This window comes from Haliotis cracherodii, unplaced genomic scaffold, assembly GCF_022045235.1.
Source record: "Haliotis cracherodii isolate W230 unplaced genomic scaffold, xgHalCrac1.p SCAF_12, whole genome shotgun sequence".
Lineage (NCBI taxonomy): Eukaryota > Metazoa > Mollusca > Gastropoda > Lepetellida > Haliotidae > Haliotis > Haliotis cracherodii.
Window position 1 is genome coordinate 38,594,699 of NW_027266267.1, and position 26,853 is coordinate 38,621,551.

General features: G+C 39.5%; 2 protein-coding genes across 3 annotated transcripts; both read left to right on the forward strand.

The window, feature by feature from the left end:
• Nucleotides 1-976: 976 nt before the first annotated feature.
• LOC139457876 (opioid-binding protein/cell adhesion molecule-like) lies at nucleotides 977-6,143 on the forward strand. 2 transcript variants are annotated; one of them, XM_071239226.1, is made up of 10 exons: nucleotides 977-1,052; nucleotides 1,409-1,565; nucleotides 2,166-2,335; nucleotides 3,136-3,390; nucleotides 3,635-3,931; nucleotides 4,470-4,769; nucleotides 5,218-5,367; nucleotides 5,551-5,563; nucleotides 5,758-5,813; nucleotides 6,000-6,143. In XM_071239226.1, exons 1-10 carry the CDS (start codon nucleotides 977-979, stop codon nucleotides 6,038-6,040), a joined length of 1,515 nt encoding a protein of 504 aa, XP_071095327.1. In that variant the 3' UTR covers nucleotides 6,041-6,143. The 2 variants fall into 2 exon arrangements, with proteins under 2 accessions (XP_071095327.1, XP_071095325.1); XM_071239224.1 differs by lacking the exon at nucleotides 6,000-6,143 and having other exon boundaries at nucleotides 5,551-5,592; nucleotides 5,758-5,774.
• An 11,010-nt stretch (nucleotides 6,144-17,153) lies between these two features.
• On the forward strand, nucleotides 17,154-21,932 carry LOC139457364 (cell adhesion molecule CEACAM1-like). Its single transcript, XM_071238770.1, has 8 exons — nucleotides 17,154-17,169; nucleotides 18,096-18,350; nucleotides 18,953-19,222; nucleotides 20,023-20,319; nucleotides 20,663-20,818; nucleotides 21,026-21,041; nucleotides 21,522-21,559; nucleotides 21,878-21,932. The coding sequence occupies exons 1-8, from the start codon at nucleotides 17,154-17,156 to the stop codon at nucleotides 21,907-21,909; spliced, it is 1,080 nt and encodes a 359-aa protein (XP_071094871.1). The 3' UTR covers nucleotides 21,910-21,932.
• Nucleotides 21,933-26,853: the final 4,921 nt, after the last annotated feature.

The following is a 26,853-nucleotide window of genomic DNA, read 5'->3' on the forward strand; positions in this document are numbered from 1 at the left end:
GTCTGCGACCAGAGGCGAAAACTGTGAGTACTGGTATTTAGTACCCCATGCACTTTGTCAGTTTGGCTTTGAACAAGCCTCGGCATATCTATCCAGTGTCTTGCAGGCAACCGGGATGTGAAAAAGAAATAGCTTGCTCAATTGCCCTCACCACATGTATGTCCCGATGGCTTGAACGTTCTCTAACGTAATACGTGTTTCGTCCTTTAGGTTTCAAGCTGTGCTGGTCTTCATGTACTGGTGGGTTGTAATTAAAATGTATTATGTTAAGTGAAACAAAGTAAATATTCACCTCCGCATGTTCCTGAAACACTATGTTCAATGTTCACTATATTCAGTCAAAACAGAGAGAACTGCAAATGATTCGATACATGGTCGCGCACATGAAATACTATGTATACTATGCCATGTTGTTCATATTACCTATTTGTATGAAATTTAATAATAACAAATGTGAGAAGAAAATACATAAAATGAAATCTGTTTTTTATTTATGTATTTGTTGTGCGTCCCATGTACATATTAAGAAAGATTAAACCACATTCTTGTAAGCACGCGTATCAAGCGTTTAAACGAAAGTGCAGTACATTTAGTTACAATTCAAAACTAAAACAGAACGGTTGATGCCTTTTACTAGAAGTTGCTTATTGGGCTATATATGACAGTGTGCTGCATATAAACACACATGATCTCTTTTCTGTGTCTTTATGTAGTGTTTTGAGGCATGTGTTAATAGTCAGGTGTTAAATATACAATAAACGCATTGATAGTATGTGAGGAGTTTTTGAAATGTTTTAAACTGTTTCCCTTTGTATCATATGTTTAGTATGATCATTTCGGATTGATTGATTGTTTGTTCTTTAACGCCGCACTCAGCAATATTCCATTTAGTCGCCTCTTACGTTAAGCATAGTCGAAAGAAAGCATGGGTTGCTGAAGATTATTTTCTACCTTGATCTTCACGTGTCCATTTCAGATGGAGTATTGTAACCCTGGTCTGTGGAGATCAATCGTACCATTCTTCACAGTGCTGTTCTCCTCTGCATGTGTGTGTAAGTAAAACCAAATCATCCAATGGATTACACCAACAGACAGTGGAAAAACAGCAACAGTAATTTAAGTCACATCAGTGTGTTTATTTACATACAGTGAAGTTTTTACACTGTTTGCAGCTTACTGCTTTCCCCTTCATTATGCCTTTAGCATGAACACAGTTGTCATTATGACAAGTTTGGAAAATGTTGAGTTACTATTATAGATGTGTCGTAGTTCAGGGCAGGATACAAGGAACAAAGTGGCAATAATAAATTTTAGTGGACATTCAGATACAGATACATTCAGACAGTGCTCTCTGGAGGTTTGGGAAGAGTGAAGTGAAGTTTCGTTTCTCTTGTTGGACACATTTCAGGTGGAGGTTTTCAAGTGCGTCTGGATCCAGGACCTAACTATGGCAATGTTGAGATGTACCACAACGGTACCTGGCAGAGGGCGTGTCTTGATGAATACTGGTATTACTTTGGTCGATACCTTCCATCTGTCATGTGCAAGCAGCTTGGTTTCAACACGTAAGTTTCAGAGTGATTGCGTGAGTGAGTAGGCACGTCCTGCACTTAGAGCAATATTGCAGCCAAATCACGACGGGTAACAAAGTAACAGTGACAAAACCCTTTGCTTAATCATTGCACATTTCCGTTAAAGGCAGAGTCCATTGAACGATACCGACTATGTCACATGCAAGTGTTTTTGAATCGCTGTCAAATCGTGATGATCCCTGGTTTTTAAGAAAAACTGAGCGTAACCGGCCCAACCGGCCCAACGAGCTCATCGGTCAAAATATGTGCACAAAGAAGTTAACTGTCAAACACGGGAACGCATCTGTACAAACACGGGAACACATTTTACAAGCCAAAATACACCTTGTGTACCAATTTCATGGGTCTCAGGCGAGAAGAAACAACGCTTTAACCAACAAGCTTTCCTGCCACCATGGATGTGTTAAACCATCAGTTATCTATTCATCATGCAATGATTGTGTCATTTCATCATTTTCGAGTTATGCTATTATGAGTACCTGTTGGTGAATATAACCTTGTTTGCAATTAGCCGCTTGTTGGTATTAGTCATGTATGCGTGTATTGATTAAACAATGACTCTTCTCCTTTCAGCACACGCAATGTAGCTATGCGTCAAACTGGAACACAACATGGACTATTTTGGTATACCAGGATTCATTGTTCACCAGGAGACAGACTTCTGAGTCAGTGCAATGTGGGACGTATCACTAACAGGACATCCTGCTCTGACTATTATATACCAAGAATCGCTTGCTTATCAGGTATGTTATACATATGAGTGATATATTTTGTATCAGTATATTGAAAGACTTGTTTAAGAAACGTTAAATGATGGCTATCGCTCTCATTGGTCCAGGCTGCTTCTTTATTGTGAAGGGGGCACGGGTGGCCAATTCGTCTAAGGCGCCGCGATTCGCTGTGCAGAGTTGCGTCCCTTGGGTACGCCAGAAACCTATGATTGTGGGTTCGAATCCCGGTTCGCCCCGATTATGTTTCTAGGTTTGTCAGCACCATACCCGTGCTCGTTGGTTTCACCGAAGTGGTAAACGTCTGAGACCTGCATCACTTCGGGCTTTCCTCCCACATTAAGCTGACACGCCGTGATATAACTGGAATACTGTTAAAAGCGGCGTAAAACCCAACTCACTCACTCACTCTTTATTGTGAAAGTTACCGTGAATCAAATATTCAAAACGTTCTGATACACTTTGCCTGTTGTTTAACAGGTCATATTTTGGTATCTGGACATACATGGGGTATTCCTGACAATGTACATGTATACACGATTTTGAATAGCACAAGTAGTGTAACGCATATACAACATACTATTTACATATCCAGGTTAGTTCAATACATCATGATTTGGGCACATTTGTCACAACACCGTGTTATCGTCTTAGTCAACGCAACTGGCTGACATGCTTCGTCATCTTTGTAATTTTGATAAAATCTATAACCCACTAATATCTACGGAACATATATGGAGAAAATCCGCGACAATAAGCCGGGCATTTAATGTTGGGATTCTTGTCAGTACTTTCGAATATTTACATTCTTTCAGATAACGAAACACGAGTTGATATTGAGAACCATAATATCACAGTCGCTGACGGACTCAGTTTCTACACTAGATGTAACGTTTTCACACCTCACACAAGCTTGTCCTATCACTGGAACCACAACTGGAAGAATGTATCTTACTCGGGACACTATTTTTCTGGGAAAGGTAACAGGTCTGTAGCTGGTAACTGGACTTGTTCAGTGTCTTCAAACGGCAAGACACTTGGGTCAGATTCCACAGTGATCAATGTTATTTGTAAGTAATGTGTATTGACTTTATATTTAACAACTATACAAATAATATTGAAGCTGGGAAAGATTGAATTATTCCATGAAATCAAACGAAAGAACCATATGCTAATTACATGTAAAGAAATACTTTGTGTCATCAGTTTAATTTTCTTAATGAAGTAATATTTTGTAAAAGAGTCCTATGTCCTACCTATGATTTAATCATAAGGATACAGTGGAAAAGAACATTGTACTGTTTGTGTTTGTAGATCCTCCAAAACGATTGCAAAACAAGATCATCTATGCAAAAGTGGGTGATACTGTGAGTTTGAGTGAAACGGACGTTTCTTTTCCTTCACCGGAGACGTTCACTTGGCGGAGACTTCACACGAACTCATCCTTCGTCAGATCTGTGACACCGCCTGTCATGCCTAACATACAGCAGGCTGATGCTGGGGAGTATATCGTTATGATTCAACAGCCTGCATATCACCTAACACCATCTGCACCTGCATACAGAGGGAATTATTCGTTCGGTGTACAATTGGTAAAGATACGCATTCCATGTAAGTTGTAAAGTACATCATGTTTTGGTAAGAGGCGACTAACGGGATCGGGTGGTTAGACTCGCTGACTTGGTTGATGCATGTCATCGATCACAATTGCGTGGATCGATGCTCATGATATTAATCACTGGATTGTCTGGTCCAGACTCGATTATTTAGAGACCGCCGTCATATAGCTGGAATATTGCTGAGTGCGGCATAAAATAACCAACCAACCAACATCATGTTTTGTGACTGGTGCTTCCGGTGTTGCAGAATACCTTCATATTCGCGAGCGCCTTGTATCAGCACTTTGATATTGATTTATAAACACATGTTAATAATATAGTCAGTATCGTACAATGGCTTTCACTTTATTGTGTCCTTCCAATTGCATCAACTCAATAAGCAAGTAAACATTCAGCTGCAAACTTCATGCACGCGGTTGAATTGATATCCATGCATGATGATGATTTAATTTATGTTCTATATTTTAGTCTAAATACACTACCATTATATTTTGCAGTAGTGTTTATAAAACTTAAAATTATATTCCCAGACCCGCCTTCCATTCAGTGCGAGGAGGTTGTTCGGGTTGTGAATGGTCAGTCCAGAACAGTACAGTGCAAAGTTGATTCCTATCCAAGACACCACATGATGACGTGGACGCTGGCTACAGCAGCTGGAACCAGAACTCAGTCAAGCCACAAGGACACGTATCACATTGTCAACGCCAGTGCTGGAGATGAAGGGACGTACACTTGTACAGCCACCAACAACCTGACGTACCCGGATGGTCAAGTCGAGACAGGCAATGGGGCATGTGTCATTAAAGTGAAGGTCACACTGCCCAGTGGTGGTAAGTTAAGCGACCAATCATTGAATTTGTTTGTTTGCTGTTTAACACCACAATATTCAGCTCTGTGAAGGCGACCTGTATATAATTGAGTCTCGATCAGACAACCCAGTGCTCCTTATTGTGAGCAACCACCCACGCTGTCGGACTTCGAGGACACCCTAGCCACCAAGTCACCCCATTTGACCTCCGCATCAATTTCGTCCCTTCTAACGACCAACATAAGTTGCCGGGACCTATTCTAAACGGGAATTCCCTGGAGGCAATCATTAAAAAATTGAAGTTGCTTGTTGGGTTGGAAGGAGGATCTATGTTTTTTAAATAAACATGAGGTGGTCGGTATCTGATAAGTACATCAGAATTGTATTTTGTTTCATCTTTGAAAAGCAATGATAGATATATTTTAATGTGTGCTATGTTTTTCCATCCCTATTTGCATTATGTATTATAGGAAGAAGCGCGGCTGAAGGTGCTGTAAAGGGAGCCTCTGATCAAGAGACCACATCTGCTGTTTGGGGAGGCCTTGCACTTGTAGCAATTGTTGTTATAGGTCTGCTTGCAGCTGTTATCGTGTTGGTCATTCGACAACCTGATAAAAAAGGTGATTTTTTGTTATAGCCAAACATTAACATACTCAAACGCTTGTTTATGATTCACTTACTAATGATGAATCACTGAACTCACGGATGAAAGTAGCATTTATTCTTATTCCAACTGTCAGATCATATGCTTGGTAATATATATATATATATACATGTAACACTTCTTTACTTTGTTATTACAGAAGTTCCGAATGGGTGAGTGTACCAAAAAAAATCTTTTTCATGTAAGTTTTGTTTTTAATGTTTTCACATCACACAAATAGAATACCACTTCATATAAGAACTGAAACATATCCATAGATTCAGCAAATTGTCAAAATAGCTATACCTGGCAGTAAGATACATTGGAGGTATTGGTGCCAATGTTCTGTAACATGTGACTGTTGTAGAGACAAGCCAATTGAGATGACGACAGTGAATAGGACACGTGTAGCAGCCATTTCCGGTATGTTGTAATCCCACCTCAGCAACATTGTTCATGTTCCCATCCAAATTTCCATATTTTCAAATTTTCAAGAGTAAAAGAGCATTGCAAATCATTGACGAATCAATTGAGTAAATTCCAACTTTGACATGTGCAGTCGAAACATGATGTTCTGGTTACTTAACATCAAAGTTTCATTGATTGCAGGTCCTCTGTACGAGAATGCACAAGATCACAGGAGGAAGTGAACAAGCTGTTATTCTGCCTTACTACTACTACTGCTACTACAGTGGGGGTATACATGTCACGTATGCTGAGCTAACGTCTTTACTGATATATGCTGAGCTACCGTTTTAAGTTATTATACTGTTTAAGTAGGCTCAGGACGGCTTAAATTCCAGCTCACTCGCTTATTCATTTCACTCACTCCTACTTTCAACCTCGTCACTATCAGCACCATACCCGCGCTCATGAATGTCACCAAAGTTTTACTTGCATCACTTCGGGCTTTCAACCCACATTAATCTGACATGCCTGATATAACTGGAATATTGTCAAAATCGGTGTTTAATAAAACTTACTTTTTCAAGGGTAAGGGCCCAGAGCTGATGATGAGCCTTACCAGCCTGAATGTGCCAGGATCACCAAAACCATCTTTGCTGCATTTGTTATTTTAATCTGTATACTACTACTACTACTACTACTACTACTACTACTACTACTACTACTACTACTACTACTATTTTTTAATTATACGGCTGCTCAGTGGAAGGTTCATTTGGGGATTTCTGTGAAGACTAGAGTCCAGAAGTTCCAAAGATGTTCAGCAGCAACCTAGAATGTGTCTTGATATAGAATGTCTCTGTTCGTGTCACGATCATTGCCTGCAATGGTGTGTACATAATCAAAAGATCCTTCAAACAGACCGGTGAACTGTAACATGCAAGCCAAGTAGGTTAGAGTAAGCCGAAACTTGATACACGAACGTGATACATGGTACTAAGAAACCAAGGATCTAGGATGCGAACTCATAATAGTTAGATTTCTTATTACACCGCTCAGGGACGCAACACTATAGCACGTTTTGGCGCCTTAGACATCTGGATCAAATTTGACCCAAAAGTGATGTTCATAAAACGAAATCATGCGTTTCATATAAGGTGTCTTTCATTATGACAGTAGAGTCATCAGGAGGGGATGACACAAATGCCCCGTTCTGATGCAATTCAGAAATGGAGTCGAACTACGTACACTCCACTTTTGGTTCATTGCCTTGGATGCCTACAGTTCAGTGATGAAACAAATACTGTTCAGAATGTTATATTATCCCAAATCGTCATAAGACACCAGTTAAACACTAGACTGACCTGTAAAGCAAGTTTCGTCCAGAAATACTCAACGGCCTTGGGGTTCTGCTCCGGAAACGAGCACTTCCCTCGTTTTCAGTTGAAGTCCAACTTCTTGTCTTTAATGGGTTTTTTTAGATCTCAGTTGTTAAACAGGCACCAGTTCACTACTAGACTGATCTGTAAAGCCAGTTTCATCCAGAAATATTCTACGGTTTAGGAGCTCTGCTCCGGAAACGGAAAAGAGACGGAGCACAGACAGACGGACGAACCGTTTCAAAAAGGGGGAATAATAATGACAAAAGCATGTTTTTATCTGTGTTCTTGAAATTTGCAAACGAAGTTACATTATGTAAATATTCCGGAAAAAATACAATTTTATGTGTTAATATGCATCTGCAACCATTTCCTTCCTTTCACGTTAAATTATACTTTATGCAAACAATATCCAAGAGAAGATATTTTATCTGGTGATGATGTATTTCAAATATGTATCACGTTATTGTATAATATTCAAACTACTATTGTTTTCAATTTGGCAATTGCATTCTTGAAGCAACCATGTTACCATGACAATGCATTTCAATAAAAGCTTCTGATTAACTGTGTTCTAGTGTCGTTGCGTCGTGTTGTTTAGCAATTCTTTAATTTTTTTTTTTTTTTTTATTTATTTATTTTTTTTTTGGGGGGGGGGGGGGGGGGGGGTGATATTGTTAGGAAATATCTAAGATCATCTAATATGCCAATCAACATATCTTGACGTGTCGAGGTTCAGTTAATAAACTCAATTGCTGAATGTGACAGTGACCCAGTACATTGGTATAATACTGATGTAACTACACGAGATTACAATCTCAAAATCAGTTCTTATTTAAACTTGATCATAATATGATATATTTCATCATAGCCGTTATTTTGCTATTTTCGACTCTGCTCAACTTGTATATATTTGTAGTAATTCAATGGTCCTGTGGCAGTGAAATGCAACCACGTCTGAGGTTATTTATGCGGTCTAGCCATAAATGCAAAATATTTTGCTGATAAGGGATACTAAGTTAGCATTCCATTCACAAAACACAATACATGAAAATTAGTCAGTGTTGGTGTTGGGGTTCCTGCGATACACGGTGGAGGAAAACTGAATTAAAAAACTGTCACAGTCCCATTGTAGTGGTATTCTGTCATATCTCCAGCGCCGTTCAAACCTGTTGAAATATTATATCACGACTTTCCTGGTGGATAAAGGTAAACATAAACTATATATAGTCATGATCAATTTCCTCAAATGTTGACCGTTCGATATTTACCTCTAGTTTGATATTCGTAACATCTGACCTGTTTGACGTAAATGCAAAATAGCTTCCTGATAAGGTTAGCATGTTACCTTACAATACATAATACACGAATATAAGTTTTGGATTGGGTTCCCCGAGATACGAATGATGCACTGTGGCGCAAAACTGCATTGGAACACTGTCACAGCTCTATTGTAGTATTTTTATGCCATACATACTGCACATTTAAATCGGTTGAAATATTGTATCACCCTTGTCCTGATGGAGCGAGGTATAAATAAACTATATATATGATCAGTTTTAACACATTGTGACAGTTTGCCATTCTCCCCTAGTTAGATGTATATATGCAAAATATATTCTGACATGTTTGTCAAAGGCAGCTGAATGTGGTTGACGCGCCCAAGATGGTAATGCTGGTACGAGTGAGTGAGTGAGTGAGTGAGTGAGTGAGTGAGTGAGTATGGATTAACGCCGCTTTTAGCAATATTCCAGCAAAATCACGGCGGGGGACATGGGCTTCACACATTGTACCCATGTCGGGAATCGAAACCCGGTCTTCGGCGTGACGAGCAAACGCTTTAACCACTAGGCTACCCGTCCGCCCCTATGCTGGTACGATGTGATATAGAGTGAGTGAGTGAGTCCGGTATACTCCTGCTACTAACAATGTTTCAGTGATACCACAGCATGTGTTATAACGGTTTTAGTCTTTACTAGTCTTCACTGTATGTTTACATCTTTTAATAAAAGGTATGGTGTTGCTAAACCGCGCATCATAAACAGAACGAATCTTAGATTCGAACCTACGTTCAGCACATCCTGTCACGACTGGACCCAAGATCGCTGGGCCACCCGTACCCCAACCTGAATCAGTCAGTAAAAAAGTACAAATCATCATGTCATGTGCTAACTCACCATCGATGACATAAATAGTGCTAAACTGTATTGCGAATATTTTGATAGACTAGCCACCAGCAGTATTTTTAGTGTTTTTTTGATCGAACAATCGGACATTTTGCAGGAATATATAGGTACTGACTAAATGTGTGTGTAGCAGGAGACATAGGATAGATCAAAACTACACAGTGGACTATTAGCCCTATGGTATATTGTATCCGACCTAAGATTGTAAAACGGCTTATGCCGGAATTAGCGTAAATGACACCATTAGTACAAATTCAACGTTTTTTCAAAAAATAATATGCATCGTATGCAAACGTTAGTTTAACTAGTACACAACTACGATGTGCATCGCTGTCTGTAGTGATCGTTGTTGCTGTTTCTGTCAGTGGTGAAGTTCACTTGAAAGTCTGCATACATATATATTATTATATAATTGTGACATGTGCAAACTCACCATCGATAACATACAATAACACACATGGACAATCTATTTTATTTGACCGCATCCGTGGTCTAGTGGACAGAGTGTCTGCGCTGAGAGCGGAAGAATCTCTGGTTCGATACCCGGTCGCGTCATACCAAAACACGTTATACGATGATATTTGTTGATACACTCAGGGTGGCTAGCGCCCCGTATAAGTTGAGTTCAATAAACACCATGTCACCTCTCCTGACCTGGATAATATATTATGTCCTGAACTTGAACCATGATAAGACGCAAGGCTTTAACGTAAGTCTAGCTTTGTTGCATTTAATATTGGGATCTTGAAGTACACAGAGTCCATCTTCCCCAGGCAAGAGAGTTAACTGACTTTAAAAGTCCAGTTTCCTTGCCGTCCAGTTTCCAAGCTCGATCGTAGTGCCACCAGTGACTATTACCAGTTATGTCCCTTCTAAGCCTCTCCTATGGACCAATCAGATTCCACCTCTGACTTGCATTTGCTTCAAACAAAATGGCGGTGCCAAGTGAGGACGATCTGCTCGATAATCAAGATCTATATTGTTATAAAACGGGTCTTACATCACGAAATGCATCAAATCACGTGATCACCTTGATAACAAACATGAAAAAAAATTGAAAATATCTGTTGACAACAAGTTGGCGGTGCACATGCATCAGGAGGGGAGTAGCTTTATGAATGTGGTAATGCTATTTGCTATTTTCTTACTTCAGCATAGACAAGGAAATGTTTCCTTTGAGCATAAACATGCATCTTAAACATCTTACTTCATATGGTATTGATTACGTCTTCACCCATCTTTCCGTGGCATGGGCGTTAACAGACTATAAAAAGTCCAGTTTCAAGCCTAGCCGAACAAGGCTGAAATTCACAAAAGTGAACTTTAAATTGAAAATCATAAATGTTCTCCTATTTAAAGAACATTCCACTGTTTTCCAAATGCAGATCCCAGAACTTTTTTGCAGTATCCCTGATTACTTGCCATAATGAATCTTTCAGTGGTCACTCAAGAATAACCTCAAGAATTGTTTCGGTGGAGAAAACGTTCCTTTTGACCCTGACTTCACCAAGACGGCTGGTAGAGTGGGCTCGATTCTCTCAACAGGCTGGTCAAGCCATGCCCTGTTACTAAGTGAATTTGAATCGTGACGTCTTTCAAAGTGACCATTTTCCTACCATTTAAATATCTGTAACACCATCTGATGTTCCCCCGTGTTACGTGTCGATTCCCAAATTGAAACAATATGTTGACAAATGTTATATTTGGGATAATACTTTCTTGGTTAAGTACAGATTCTCGTACGTTTTGAGTTGAGTCCCGTCCGGGATTCGAATCCACACTGTCAGAGTGAGGAACCGAATTTCCGATGAAATTAATAGAATAGCTGATGCATGTACAATGTATTCCGAAGTGCTCAACGAATCCTGACATACCTAAACCATGGTTTAACAATGATTGCAAACAAGCAAGGGAGGCAAGGAAATGTGCTCAAAAGTATTTCCGACGCCATCCAATGGTTCAAAATTTAAACAAATTTTAAATAATAAACACAAAAGTCTGGCGTACATGTAAGCAAAGTAAACACCAATTTCGGCGAAATTATGTCTCAGAAATAAATTCACGAACGCCCTTGTCAAAGGTATACGTCATGATCCAATAAGTCAAAGGTAGGGGCAATACATCTAGCATTCACCATCTTATCAATTGGGACCAATTGCTGACTCATATATCAAATATTACTAATTAACATGATGACACATTGGCTCAACACTCTAACTATGTACCTCGATTCCAAAACTATAAAAAAAAAAGCAAGAAAAGAAAACAATACATTTTAATTCAGATCATGGGGAAGATTATAATAAAATGTTTTCTAGTCATGAGCTCCATACTGCCCTTGGACAAACTCATGATACTACCACAGGAGCTGATAACATACATTATCACTTACAAACACTTACCAGAATCATCTTAAGAAACACAATTGAATATTTTAGATGAAATTTTGACGTCAGGGAAATTTCCTCCTTCATGGAATTGCTATAGTTCCAAATACCCATACCCGGGCGAGGTCATACTGACCCTTCAAAGTTCCGGCCAATATCATTGACAAGATGCGTTTGCAAAACCATGGAATTCGAACACGTAATAAATAATCGACTTGTTTGGTTCCTTCAAACTAGCAATCTTATTACTAATATCATATGGCTTCCGTAAAAAACAGAAGTGCGAGTACCATAGATGATTTAGTTCGCTTTGAATCATTTGTTAAAAATGCCATAATACATAAACAAATATTTTTCGACCTGGAAACACGGATATGACTCAACATGTAAACATGGTATTTTAAAAGATTTACATGATTTGCCATTTGCCTCACCTTATATAAAAGTTTTTAACGGCACATGAAGATCCGGGGTAGAATAGGTCTTCAGCAACCCATGCTAGCCGTAAAAGGCGACTAACGGGATCGGGTCGGTCAGACTCGCTGACTTGGTTGATATGTGTCATCGTATTCAAATTGCGTGGGTCGATGATCATGTTATCAATCCCTGGATTTTTTGGTCCACACTCGATTATTTACAGACCGCCGTCATATTGCTGGAATATTGCTGAGTGCGGCGTTAAACAACAAATAAACAAACTAACAACATCAACAGAGGTCAAGCTTTCAAAATAGGCCAAGCTTGGACATTCAGCGTGAAAAATGATTTTCACACAACCTCTGGTCTGTGAGATTAGAGAGGCATGCGCTGTTGTCTAGGACCCTTAAAGAAAATTCTATACCATGCTGGATTAGTCTACGGCTGTTCTAGAGGATTCCAGTTGACAATTGACTCTAAAAGCATCGAAATATAGTCAGTTGATAACCGATACCTTTCCATATTCGACCCCGTTATACTTCTATGTATTTGCTGTTATTCAATGCTTCTGTAACGGTGACATTAAACAATTGTTAAAGTACGTTGTGCTTTGAAGCCGTAAAGGAAAAAAACATCCTGCTGATAAGAGATACCAAGTTACACCTTGAATTTACAATACATTCATATGAATCAGTGAAGGGTTGGGTTTCCTGCAATACGCGGTGAAGGAAAACGTAATTGATACACTGCCACAGCCCCATTGTAGTATTTTCGTGTCATATCAAGTGCCCCATTGAAACCTGTTCAAATACTGTACCATGATTTTCCTGGCGGATAAACCTGTAAAAAAACAATATTCATAATCAGTTTTTGCCGCTCGCCATTTTCCTCTAGTCTGACATTCATGTTGCTATTGAAATAATATATATATGTTCCGACATCTCTGCTAAAGGCGATGGAATGTGGTTGACGCCCATGTCAGAACGATGCGATAGTGAGTGAATGAGTCAGGTTTACTCCGGCTACTCACAATGTTTCAGTTACAGACAGCGTCCTTTGTTTTGCCCATATTGATGCAGATCATAAATAGTTACCTCTTTAGACAACATACGATGTTGCCAAACCACGCGTTATGAACAGGCCCCAACTTAGATTCGAACCTATGCTCCTCAGATCCTATCACGACGACGTCCGAGATCGCTGGGCCACCCGCACCCGGATCTGAATCAGTCAGTGGTCAAGTAGTCTCTGGAAAGCCTGTGTACATACACATATTAAAATACTGATGTCATTTCTAGTTCACTGTCGATATCGATTAACACACGACTTGAGTGTGAATACTTTGAGAGACGTGTTGTAAGTGTGTTTTTTTATCGGATATTTTGTAGAGATATAACGTCACTGACTGAAACCTGTGTCTAGCAGGAGACACACGATGGATCAATATTACACAGAGAACTATCTGCACTAACATATATTGTATCCTATGAGATCTCGCTGAGTGACAACGTTTCTCTAAATATAATATTAATCGTATGCAAACGTGAGTTTAACTAGTACACAACTAGTCCATGGAAGTCTGCACACTGCATGCATAGGTTCCATATACCCCACTTCACATCACCTCGCAGCCAGAAGTAGACCTCACCCTAACCCAGCTAAAATAGTCAGAAACTCCTCATTTTTAGCATCTTCTCTGATTCGTTGTCTTGCCTACAGGCACTTAAAAGTGTCTCATCATATCACCCTATTACTCAAAAGCCGATGCTGCAGCTAAAGCAGCTCTTGGCAAACCGTTATCTCCACTACTGGTCCTGTACAGTGATTTCAAAACAAACATCAAGATTTATACTCGGGATCTAACGCAAAAGAGGTGGGACACCCAGGTAGGAAGCAATAAACTTCACGAATTAAAACCAACAATCGGTCATACCTACTTGGGTTGTCGTATTGGCCACAGTCGGTTTACCAACGAATATCTGCTGAAGACAGATAAGGACGAACCTCCTAAATGTATCCCTTGTGATGAAAGATTGACCGTCAAGCATATATTGCTTGACTGTGTGGACTCTGCTATCGCAGGGGATTCACATTATCAAAGGGGGCATCTCATCTTAAATTAAGTGAATAATTAAACGCTTGGTTTTAAATTTGGTGCGATGCAATTATCAACTGTCATTTTGAAGGCTCTGTCCAGGAGGTTAAATACCGTAAAATTATTGTCCCCCCCCCCGTGTGGCACGTAATCTTATCATAATTGATGTTACTATCATCAACCAGTGTTTTTAAGCCAACTCATTGCCGAGTATTTTTTAATATTGACAAGTGATGACGTAAATCCTGCTGGGGTATCATGCAGGAAGCCGAGGTACTGGAAGTCCCCATGATCCCCAGCGAGGTGGCCTAGCTTTGGTACATGGTGGCCTATAGCCTGTGTTTTGAAACTGTATACATGATATCGTTATGCTCAAACATATTTCATAAATTGTTTTTTAAATATTACCATGCATAAAGGAATTAATTGTGTATATACTAACTTGGTCTCGTTGCGATATGGCTGAAATAATGGTGATGCGACGTTAAATGTTAACTCACTCACTCACTCACTCACATCACCTCGCCTGTATACAATAGTATATTATCTCCTGCACGCCGACATAGATAAGAGACGAGGCTTTGACGTCAGTCTGACTTCGGTGCATTCAACAACAGGGAGCTTGATTTACAATGTGAGTCAAGAGGACATATAGTGCTGACTATTGGCGGTAACATCAGGAAGGGCTGAGGTAAGAGAGTCACGTTATGTCTACAGTATTGTTAATTGCTACTTTCTTACTTCAGTATTTTGAAGTAAATATTTCCTTTAAACATAAACATGTATCAAAAACTAATAATGTAGAATACATCTTTACCAGGAAGTAGCTCAGTGTTTGATCTGACTATGGCAGGCCCTGCTGTCATGAATCAGCCATTTGTATATAAAGATGTTAAGACTCCCAAGACTTGCATCAGTAACTGTACAAATAGGTCGTAATAAAGACAAGTACATGCATCATATCCTACTTATTCCCAGATTGACATGGTTTCATAGCATTTGTTATGAATATTTAATTTGTTTTCAGAAAATGTTCGCCGTAGTTATGAAACGTCACATAACGATTTTTGTTGCACTGTGCATGCTTCACCTCACTACAGGAGCAGGTATTATACTTCTCTCTTTGATATAACATATGACCTCATTGGCGAACTTGTAGCCGATATTATTATTGTTATGGGTTCACCTGATATTGAATCTAAATATATCCTCTAAATACACAGCGAGGAAAGGAAGGGTAAAATAGGCCAGGGGGAACACAACACTGTGTATAATTAAAGTCAATGAAGTCAATGATACAGAACGTGTGTAATGGATGGAATGCAGATGCATTAATACCGTAACAACTTACTGACAGGTTCTGAAAAAAGACACAAATCAGGAAAGTTTGTAATTAAAAACAAATTTCCCCATTTTAAAAAATATCCACTTTTTTTCAAATGCTGCTCAAAGAAAGTTCTCATGGTATCTCACGGTCTTTCACCCAGTGGTCAGTCTTTCCAGTTTCAGAACTTTCTTCGCTTCTTAACAAATAATACGATACGTAACTAACAACCGATGATTATATGTGTGACTTTCAAATGACCATTTACCAGTTATTAAGTAAAAATATTTCACATTAAGTTTTAAGTTATGCATGTATACAGCAGTTCCGATCTTTTCAGCTGCATCTTTCCAATATAACAAATAAATACGTGTATCTAATTAATCCATGTATAGGAACTTTGAGATCTAGATACATATACACTGATCACTATAACAGATACATGAATGATGTTTTCAGTGGTTCTTCGCCTTGTTCCTGGACCAAACAAGGGTGTTCTGCAGATTCTACATAACAATACATGGGGAACATTATGTATGCACTACAGCTTTGACTATAGAGAGGTCAATGTTGTCTGCAGACACCTGGGATTCAATACGTAAGTGCCACATGTGATGGAGAGACTGTTCAGTGCTGTTATCCTAACCATATGTTGTATATCTTGATTGTGTACTATTACAGATGTCTCCCCACATATATGTGATACAGAACATAAATGTGGGACAGCGAGAATGTGATATTTCTCACTTGAGTATCAGAATTTCTATATTCCTAACATTGTGGACAAACGGCTTATGTCCAATGCATTTTGAGCATTCCTGGTCTTCAAATTGAGAAATCATTGAGCGTTGTCTTACACGGATTTACTGTATACGATGGATATAAACCCATATAGAATATCCCTCATGCCATTTAAAGGGCATGTAACCATTTCAGACCAAAACTAAACAAACATGGATTTGACCTTAAGATAACACTAATAGAGATATTCAAATGTACTTGACACCCCGACAAATTATCGCCTCACAAATGATTGAATTTTTTCAGCACCTACAATAATCGGAGAGATTTTGGTTCACTACCTGGAAGTGTTAAATATTACGCACAATTCAATTGCAATGGAAAGGAAAACAATTTCAACGACTGCCCAGATTTTAATTTGACCCGCTGTTCTTCCTCCAGCACCGTGGGAATAGCATGCCTTCGTGGTATGTATGCAACTCATTATCAGCCGAACATAGTTATCACTTTGCACTGTTATTTTGCACATGGACTGAAGGTTCATCAGTAGTGTTGGTGTGAAGATATAACTGTGCGATAGCACAAAAAAATACCACATCCTGATAGTGACACTGACAACTGTCACACAGGACATGTGTATGTTTTGTGAATCGCAAAAAAAAAACAGAAAAGAAAGAGGCCTGCTTTTTCATGATAAAATACTGTTCTGCCATGACATCATTTCTCGAGATTCGAACATACGCTCGCAACTTAAAGACGTCGTAAATTGGACGACTCTATTTGTAAAGGGACGTGAGTTGCCACCCTTAGATGTAGCTGGGCAACGCAGATGAAGGCAATCAAAAGTGGGCGAGTAATGACAATCTGTAATGTGAGAAAAAGTACAGATAGTAGTCGTAGGAATTTTGAGAACATTCAGGAAATACCTTATCCCCCTGTTCAGAAAATGGACTTGTCCTACATTGCCGAAACCCTTTTGTATTCAGGGAGAATCAATATTCAAATAGTCCCCCTAGTTGTTTTATCTTATATACAAAATGGCAGCATGGTTCAAAATCAAAATAAGTTTCAATGATAAGGAAATCGTTGCACAAGTTTGTATCGATTAAGACAGAGATAACATTTAATATATGAAACACACTGTGTTCATCACTTAAACGCAAACTCCTTGGTATTAGCGAATATACTCAGTGAAGCAGGAGTCCACTGGTTTGAATCGGTTGCCGATCGATCTCCATTATTTTGAAAATGAATAATAGACTTTAACCAAAGTGTTTTGATGTCTATGTCCAAGGCTTGTTTCTCTAAATATATGTCGACCACATATACATGTATGACAGGCATTGGAATTGTGTAACACCGCTACTTGAAAGCGAACATAAAGTGGACACCCTTATAAATGCTTAAAGATTTCCTCACCAAACTTAACTGTTATTTCTCCACACAGATCAATATAACGCAAAACATATGTCGCCAGAGTCGGATATACATGTACAACCAATCATATTAATGCTCTCTTGGTGTACTCTCTGTTGGGCAGTCGGGTAGCCTAGTGGTTAAAGCGGTCGCTCGTCACGCCGAAGACCCGGGTTCGATTCCCGATATGGGTACAATGTGTGAAGCCCATTTGTGTCGTCCCCTGCCGTGATATTGCTGGAATATTGCTAAAAGCGGCGTCCAACCTCACTCACTCACTCACTCTCTATGGCTGTTTATGATTAAAACTATTGCCATCTGGTTTGCTTAACGTCTTCTCATTTACATGGCACAGACACAGAAGGTGTGATAACCCTTGGCAACGAGAAGATCAGGGACATCGAGGAGGGAGGATCGTTGTCTTGCTCAGTGTACTCAAGACAGTCTCCTTATGCGTATGTGTGGACCAAAAACGGAAACATACAATTTAATCAGGCTTCTAGTGCAATCACTCTGAAGCGCACTGACTCTGGGAACTTGACCTGTACAGTTTACTCACGTACTGGAACCAAACTTCTTGGATCAGACTCAGTTATCGTCACTGTTCTGTGTAAGTATGGCACTGAAACATAAAATTTGTTTGTTGTTTAACGCCGTACCGCAATATTCCAGCAATATGATGCGCTCTGTAAATGATCGAGTCGTGACCAGACAATCCAGTGATTGACATCCTGAGAATCGATCCACGCAAGTGGGACACGATGACATGTATCAGCCAAGTCAGCGAGTCTGACCATCCGACTCTCACGTTAAGTATAGTTGCCTTTTGCAGCATGCGTGGGTTGCTGAAGACCTATTCTTACCCGGATCCTAAAGACACAAGCACTGCCTGTGTATGTTGTACTGTAACTGCAATAAAAACAGGTATACGAGGGGTCATGAATTGCAAAAAAACCCCGATATAATAACCGAATACCAATAAACGAGCTTACAATACAAACATTTATAATAACCAAATTACAAAAGACGAAGGGAAGTACGAAAGGTATAATATTTGTCGTTTTCCACAACAACAGGCGGGGCACATTGTGTCAAGCTCTCGTTTAAAACAACACCATGTGTTAATGTTAACACTTAATGAGGTTTCAAGGGCCTCTTTGAGTTAACAAAACTTGATGATTAAATATACTATAAAAGTGCATAATTTTTTAGACCACCCCGTCAGCCTAACCACGAGAACAATGTACGCCCAACGAGGAGACACAGTGAACCTGAGCAGGTCTGACATAAGCCTCCCTCCACCACACGTCTACAGATGGCGCCAGGCAGGGCTGGACTCCGAGTTCACTGAATCCACCAAACCTCCTGTCATACCAAACATTCAGCTCAATCACAAGGGGGACTATATCCTGGATGTGACAAACACATATCCCACTGGACGTTCAGACTCTGGCATGGATCTTATCAAACTGTATGTTTCATGTAAGTCATATTCTACTTACCAAAACGTTTTTTTTATTATTTCGACGTTTATAAATTAATTGACATGAAGCCACATTTTGTAAGTTTGTAAAGTTGTACACGATGGTTGCTACTACTAAATTATATTCAGGCTAATACATGCCATGTCTTACTTTAGAACACCACAATATCCACAAAGTTGCAGTATTTCTCTTAATTGCTAATTTTACCCAGGCCTTATCACATTAACTGAACAGAGTTACTCACTGACGCAATGACACACTAGCTACGGTGTTTCTCCACTAGCTGTAGAATGTGACAAAATTCATATGAATACTTTTCATAGTCAAACTCCGTCAATCAAGACGACTGCATTCCAACTGAAATCGTCCAGATTAATATATTTCCGGATTATCGACTCATGTATAAAGATTATATTATTTTTTGTTTATACATGCTCGGCATTTATTTGTAATTTCTTTAATGGACAGATAAATAGAAATCTCTCACAAACTTTAGACTAAAGGAGATACATTTGAACATGATTGACAACACTGGTTGCACTTAGGTCCTGTCATTCCCAAAGTATGCTTTCCGTAAAAGGCGACTATGCCTGTAGTAACGACTAACGGAATCGGGTGGTCAGGTTCACTGACTTGGTTGATGCATGTCATCGTATCCAGACTGCGTGGATCGAGGTTCATGTCTGGTCCAGCCTCGATTATTCACCGACCGCCGTCATATAGCTGGAATTTTGTTGAGGGTGGCGTTATACAAACAAACAAACTTTCCCAAAGTAAAAGCCTCTTTTACACTTTCAGATGCTCCCTCCGTCAAATGTGAAAGGGAGGTATCAGTTGTAGTGGGTCAGTCTCTCAATCTAGAGTGTGACGTTGATGCCTACCCAGACCCGCACACCCTTACATGGTCGCACATCACCGCCTACCAGAAAGAGGTGTCCAGCATGACTGAGAAGTTCCGTATTCCAGAAGCCTCCCATTCAGATGGCGGCCTCTACAAGTGCGAGGCCAGGAACAACATCACTAACCGACGTGGCGACGTTGAGGTTGGCGTCGGGGCGTGCACCATACGGGTCACCGTTCATGCCTCCAGTGAAGGTAAACTCTATAATATCCATCTTTCCTCCAACTATATGAGAATTGTTTGAAAATCAGTGAACGTAACGCATATCACTGTCAGTCACTGTTATTAATATGCCGCCTTTAGCAATATTCCAGAAATATCACGGCAGGGGGACACAAGAAATGGGCTTCACACATTGTACCCATGTCAGGAATTACTGTTATTAATAATAATACAATTGAGATAATAAATGATTGATGATTATTGACCAAGTTGTTTTGTGTCTTAAATATGAGAAAATGTTTTGGACAGTTCATGTCATCGTGTATTTTTGTATATTTACAATCACATGCTTATTAATAAATTCCTCAATTTCAGCTTCGACATTGCCAGTTGTAGCTGCCAAGTCAAATGATAAGGGAGGCAACTCTATGACGACTGTTGTATATGTTGTTGGGAGTATCCTTGTGCTGATTGCTCTCTGCCTTGTCATCGTTCTCGTGGTGCTGACACTGAAGCGTCTCCCGATGAAAGGTACTTGCAGTTAGCCTGGCACATGTTGATACATAAACAATGGAAACTAACGGCACCATTTATTGAATGTGACACTCAAATAATTCTTTTCGCACCAAAGTGTGTTTTAGTAGACAACTCACTATGGTGGATTCATTTATCATATGTGTTTGTTTATCATATGTGTTTGTGACGCAGCTTAAACATTGTCTCTTTCTGTCCTTTTAGGGAATGGAACAGAAGTGTAAGTTAATTTATTTGTCGTTGTTATTGTGTACATGTACATTGAAAAACACTTTCTACGTTTTATAGTTTGTAACGAATATAAGCAATGTCCAGAGAAAAAACAAACCATAATGCATAGAGTACCATGTCTTTAATTTGTATGAAACCAGAAGCATACTTTACTTTCTCTTTTGGGGGCGCGGGTGGCCAAGTCGTCTAAGGCGCCGTGATTCGATGTGCAGAGTTGCTTCCTTGGGCACGCCAGAAACCTAAGATTGTGGGTTTTAAATCCCCGTTCGCCCCGATTATGTTTCTAGGTTTGTCAGCACCATGCCCGTGCTCGTGGGTTTCAGCGATGTGGTAAACGTCTGAGACCTGCATCACTCCGGGCTTTCCTCCCACATTAAGCTGACATGCCGTGATATAACTGGAATAATGTTAAAAGCAGCGTTAAACCCAACTCACTCAATCACAACTTTCTCTTTTTTATCAAATTAAGGAAGAAGACAGAAACGTGCCCAGACCCTCCAGAAGAAGGTAACCCACAATAAACATATATTCGCACGCATATGCGGCAAACTCTTTTTGCAAAGTTTTTCAAATCTCAAACATGTCAATATGACAAAAGTCCTTGGGGTAAAGAGTGTAGAAGAGGCATTTTCATGCACTTGCCTTAAGTAAAACTACCTTTGATATTATAGAATAGAATTGAGAAGATTTTATGTCCGCTGTAGACAAATATGTTACACGTTTGAAATGTATCAAATATTTGGGTCGAATGTGCATGTTGACGTACGGCTTTATTAGAGACTGGAGAACAATCTCTTAAGCAGTAGTTGTTATTGTTTTCTTCAGAGCATGCCTACGAAGGACTGTCAATTCGCTGAGACGGAAAGAAATAACCCGGTCCACATTGCAAGGTATTGCATCTGAGACATTATATATATTTTGTTTGTTTGTTTGTTGTTTAACGCCGCACTCAGCAATATTACAGCCATATGACGGCGGTCTGTAAATAATCGAGTCTTGACAAGACAATCCAGTGATTGATATCATGAGCATCGATCCATGCAATTGGGATACGATGACATGCATCAACCAAATCAGCGAGCCTGACCACCCGATCCCGTTTGTCGCTTTTTACGACAAGCATAGTCGCCTTTTACGGCAAGTATGGGTTGCCGAAGACCTATTCTACCTCTGATCTTCACGGGTCACATAATATATAATGTTCTTTGAATTTTACATAATCTACATAACATGTAACATCTACGACATGCAGATAGCATGTTGCCATCGTACCGACACAATTGTGGATAAGTTTCCTTTTTCCTGTGTTACAGAATCTGCACACGCCTGCCTTATCTGTTCTAAACTGTTTCATTGCGTCGCCATTCACGTTCAAAGAATACAGGATTCAATGTCAAGCAACTCACGATGCGTTTTCTTGTGAACAGATTGTCTCACCCACTAGGAATATAATTTAACATACAGTTGCTTTCTTTAACATAATTTTGATTAACCCTTACCAGTTGGCTTTATAGTAGGATGTTTTTTGTTACTAACTCATATTGTAAACTCATGTAAACTCATATTGATAATGGGAGTCGTTAAGTAACAATATTCTTACCATAGATGTGTGACATATTAGATTTGAATAAATAAAAACATAAATAAATATTGATACAATTCTCACATTTTATGGACCACAGTGAGAATTTTACTCTATGTACATGTATACCTTTTAAAATAAGTATTTTAGGAAATGCGAATGAATATATGTACCATGGAGTAATTCTCAAAAGCCATGTATTTTATTCCACCCAGTGGTGATAGTGTGATATAGTGTGTTATTGTGTGCCATGAAAGGCAATGTATTTCATATTGACCAAAGCTTGATTACATAATATTAACCTGCCAATCAAAATTAGTTGATGCCATGATAATCCCCATTCTAAATTACGGTTCAGAAATCTGGGGATGTGAAAAATGAATCATAATGGAAAATATTCACCTTGAATTATAAGAAAATTGTTGCCTAACACAAAGGGTAATCCACTTTATATACTGTATGCAGAAATACGAAGTAAACCACTTTACATCACTGATGTTGAAAATGATTGCTTTTCCAACAAAACTAATCACTGGAAAATCGTCAAACATATCATGTATTATTTTACCTGTATATATTATATTAATATAATTCAGTGTAAACCAATGTATTTTAGATGTATGTTGAAGACACATCTTGAAGATCAGATTCTATAAACTTATTAATTATGAAAGAGGTCGCTAGACACAAAATACCATTAGTTACATCAGTTCCATTGTGATCTTGTAATGACATTGATGATGAGTATAATTACTTCACTTGTGAAATGTTTGTTACCTGTCATTCAAAATATATTGTGATGATACAGGGACTCATTAAATGATTAAACTGGTCAAATTATTTGAATGCAAAGATAACTTACCATGAAGAAGTTATCAATTTTTCCGTAAATATATTATGAATGTTTTTCAGTGATTATAGAACGTGATGCCGCCATGTATGTGAATATACAGATCACTGTTAACCCTCAACGCACCATGTCTTGTGGGCTTGATTAACATAAGGTTCAATTCAGTTCTGAAGGCAAGATTGCACATTATTTTCTAATGTGAACTAATCGTTTGTAATAACATGATTCAACTTTTTAAAAGTGAAATAAGCTGTAGCACGCTTTCTAATAAACACATGGAATTTGATCTTATTTTCTGTCAGATTCCTATGGCATTTAGTTTAAGAAGTAGTACTGGGATCAGCTCCTGATGCTGTTATAAAAATAACAGTTTCAAATGTTAATCCAAGGTTCTGATAACATATTCTACAATGACATTGAAGATTGCCTGATTCTGATTGGTTACAAAGAGGTGTTCTGTTTGCTTCAGAAATCGCTCCAAAATATATTCATACTTTTCACTCAAAAATTGTGCGTATGAATACATCGGTAGCCTACATATCGATCCTCATGAATATGGCCGCCGATCACCCTTAAGAACTGTATTTGCTGTTATAGATGCTGGGTCTCTAATAACGCATGTGGTTAAAGCGTTCGCTCTTCATGCCGAAGACCCGGGTTAGATTCCCAACATGGCCACAATGTGTGAAGCCCATTTATGGTGTCCCCCGCCGTGGTATTGCTGGAATATTGCTAAAAGCGACGTGAAACCATACCCACTCTCTCTAATAACGCCCAGTCAGCGGCTCTCGCGAAATTAATAGACGGCCGAGCGTTTTATACAGGAAATACGGTACGCTTGATGTCTGATGTCTTGGCGACGATTTTGACTTTCTAGATGAGATGATGAGTATGGTTTTACGCCGCTCGATGGGTGAGTAACATGTTCTCCTGGATATGCCACTCATGCACATAAATAAGTGATATGTGCTACTTCTTCGTTATATTTAAATAGGACTGGGGTATTTTATTTACAGTAACACTCCACTCTAGAAGAATATCAATATAAGTGGAGGGAATCAAATCATTCTTCATTTCCGGAAGTCAGTTTTCCCCCCAATAATATATATATGAAGAATGTACACCGTAACTACCGCCTCCGAGGTCTAGAGGTAGAACCTTAGCCCGGAGAACGGAAGGTCCCGGATTCGATCCCCGGCCGCGTCATACCATAAGATGTCAAAAGATGGTACTTGTTGTTACCCTGTCTGGCACTCAAGGGCTAAAAAAAGGACTGGTCGGCTTGGAGTCAGTGTGATTTATAGATGATATCTCAGTGACCTGGCACTATAAATCGGCATCTGTCCGGACTAGTACAAGCAGCCACAGACACGTGCATGAACACCGCTATTCAAATACAATAATCTTGGACGCGAGGTTAAAGCCCATTTCACTGCACCTCTTTTACACATACAGAAAGGGAGATAACTCATGTATTGTTATTGGAACTGTTCATTACATCCATTCACTCTCAGTCAACAAGACGAACATGAAACACCATCCCTCAAGCAACGCATAAGTACACTCTCCAGCAATGATATTGTGTTCAACATGTCCTTGCTTCTGAAATACTCATCTTCCTTTTCTTCTGCATTCAACGTTTTTTTGCCAGCATGCCCAAGGAAAATGAAGGGGGCGTTGGTTTCACATGCTCTTTCCAATACATCATTAACATGATCTGTATAATGAAACAGCATAAATCATACAGCATAGCCACAGAATGTTGAAACACGGAGGTAATTGGCTGATACTTAAATGTATGGTGAAAGCATTAAGATAACGACCTGTCCCATCTTCTTCCATCGAATGTTACACATTGCACATGTCCATCCCATGGCTTACCTTGCGGTTACTCATCACTTCTGTATATTGTGGAATAATAGTTTTTGACAGTGACCTGTTATTAACAAATTGCATGAATCCTAATATGTGAGTGAGTGAGTGAGTATGGTTTTACGCCGCTTTTAGCAATATTCCAGCAATATCACGGCGGGGGACACCAGAAATGGGCTTCACACATTGTACCAATGTCGGGAATCAAACCCGGGTCTTCGGCGTGACGAGCGAGCGCTTTAACCACTAGGCTACCCGACCGCCCCCCTGATATGTGATGTGATATGTGATCCATCATTGACCTGTTGAATTACTGGGACTGAGCCTGCCAGGACAACCTGATTGCCATCAGAACCCGTCTCAGGTATGGCTGAATAGCATTTGCGGCTGAGACGGGTCGGCATGGAATAACATGAGAGATTGTCGATTTTGTGCAACAAGTCCGTTTCAGGATTTCACGACATTTCACGCCAACATGCATGTGAAAGAGGTGTCACTGTCGTGGTCCTGATACAGTGAATTGTGTATGTTGTGCTTAAATGTACGTGTTCTCAAACTGATCACAATGTTTGATACGCTGACGGTAGGAAGTGCATGTTCGGTGTACCAGTGAGTGTATGCATTTGTATTTGTTCTAGTTTTCATGGCTTTCGAAGAGTGCCGTGTTTTCTGTGTGTACGTTGGACAGGAAGGAAGGAGGCAGTTGCGGTGGCATATATATGCGTGGTTCGGCTGGTGTGAATCATGCACATCACCGCGGTGTCTTCTGCTTTTGTACACTCTTGTAATAAACTCGCATCCCACATTGTTGTTCTCGCCAGGGAAAGATATGCGGTGATGTAACGTTGATTTTCAGTCCCTCGCCTGCCTTATAGTAATGTTTGCTTTCTCTGAAGGCTACCTCGATCATCTAATTTATTTCTGTTTTATATTTTCACACATCTCTCAACCGAAAGAGGCTCAAAGTGAGTCGTTGCCCTATTTTTATTTTTTCGAAGCACATTCTGAAACACAAATGATTGTTGACGAAGATTACGATGAATGTCGGTCACAGGTTCTTGAATGTCATGGTAAATTCTATGTATGCCCCTGGAATAAGGCCGGAATAAATCGTTGTACACAGGAAACCTTTTCCTCTTTGACAGGTAGATACAACGAGACCAACCTGTAGGAGATAACTTGGGCGATGGGGCAGCCTCGTGGAAAAGAAGGCCGCGATATAACTGGAATACTGTAAAAATCCAACTCACTCACTCACAAGTGGTTAAGACGTTCCCTCGTCACGCCGAAAACCCGGGTTCGATTTCCCACATGGGTACAATGTGAGAAATCCAAGTTTGGTGTATCCCACATTGCTGGAATATTGCTAAATGTGTCGTACAACCACACTCACTGGCTCACAAAGGAGGAAACTGGAAAAATTCTTGTGAAAACCGACACCTCTAAAATGATTCAACAGGAAACCCACCACATACATCAGACATATACACATGCACA

Excerpts from the sequence above, each read along its gene's own strand:
- LOC139457876 (XM_071239226.1), top strand. The coding sequence starts at position 977 with ATGGAGTATTGTAACCCTGGTCTGTGGAGATCAATCGTACCATTCTTC. Across the intron at positions 1,053-1,408 it reads GTTCTCCTCTGCATGTGTGT|GTGGAGGTTTTCAAGTGCGT; the intron begins GTAAGTAAAACC and ends GACACATTTCAG. Across the intron at positions 3,932-4,469 it reads GGTAAAGATACGCATTCCAT|ACCCGCCTTCCATTCAGTGC; the intron begins GTAAGTTGTAAA and ends TTATATTCCCAG.
- LOC139457364 (XM_071238770.1), top strand. Across the intron at positions 19,223-20,022 it reads TATCAAACTGTATGTTTCAT|ATGCTCCCTCCGTCAAATGT; the intron begins GTAAGTCATATT and ends TTACACTTTCAG. Across the intron at positions 21,560-21,877 it reads CCCAGACCCTCCAGAAGAAG|AGCATGCCTACGAAGGACTG; the intron begins GTAACCCACAAT and ends TGTTTTCTTCAG.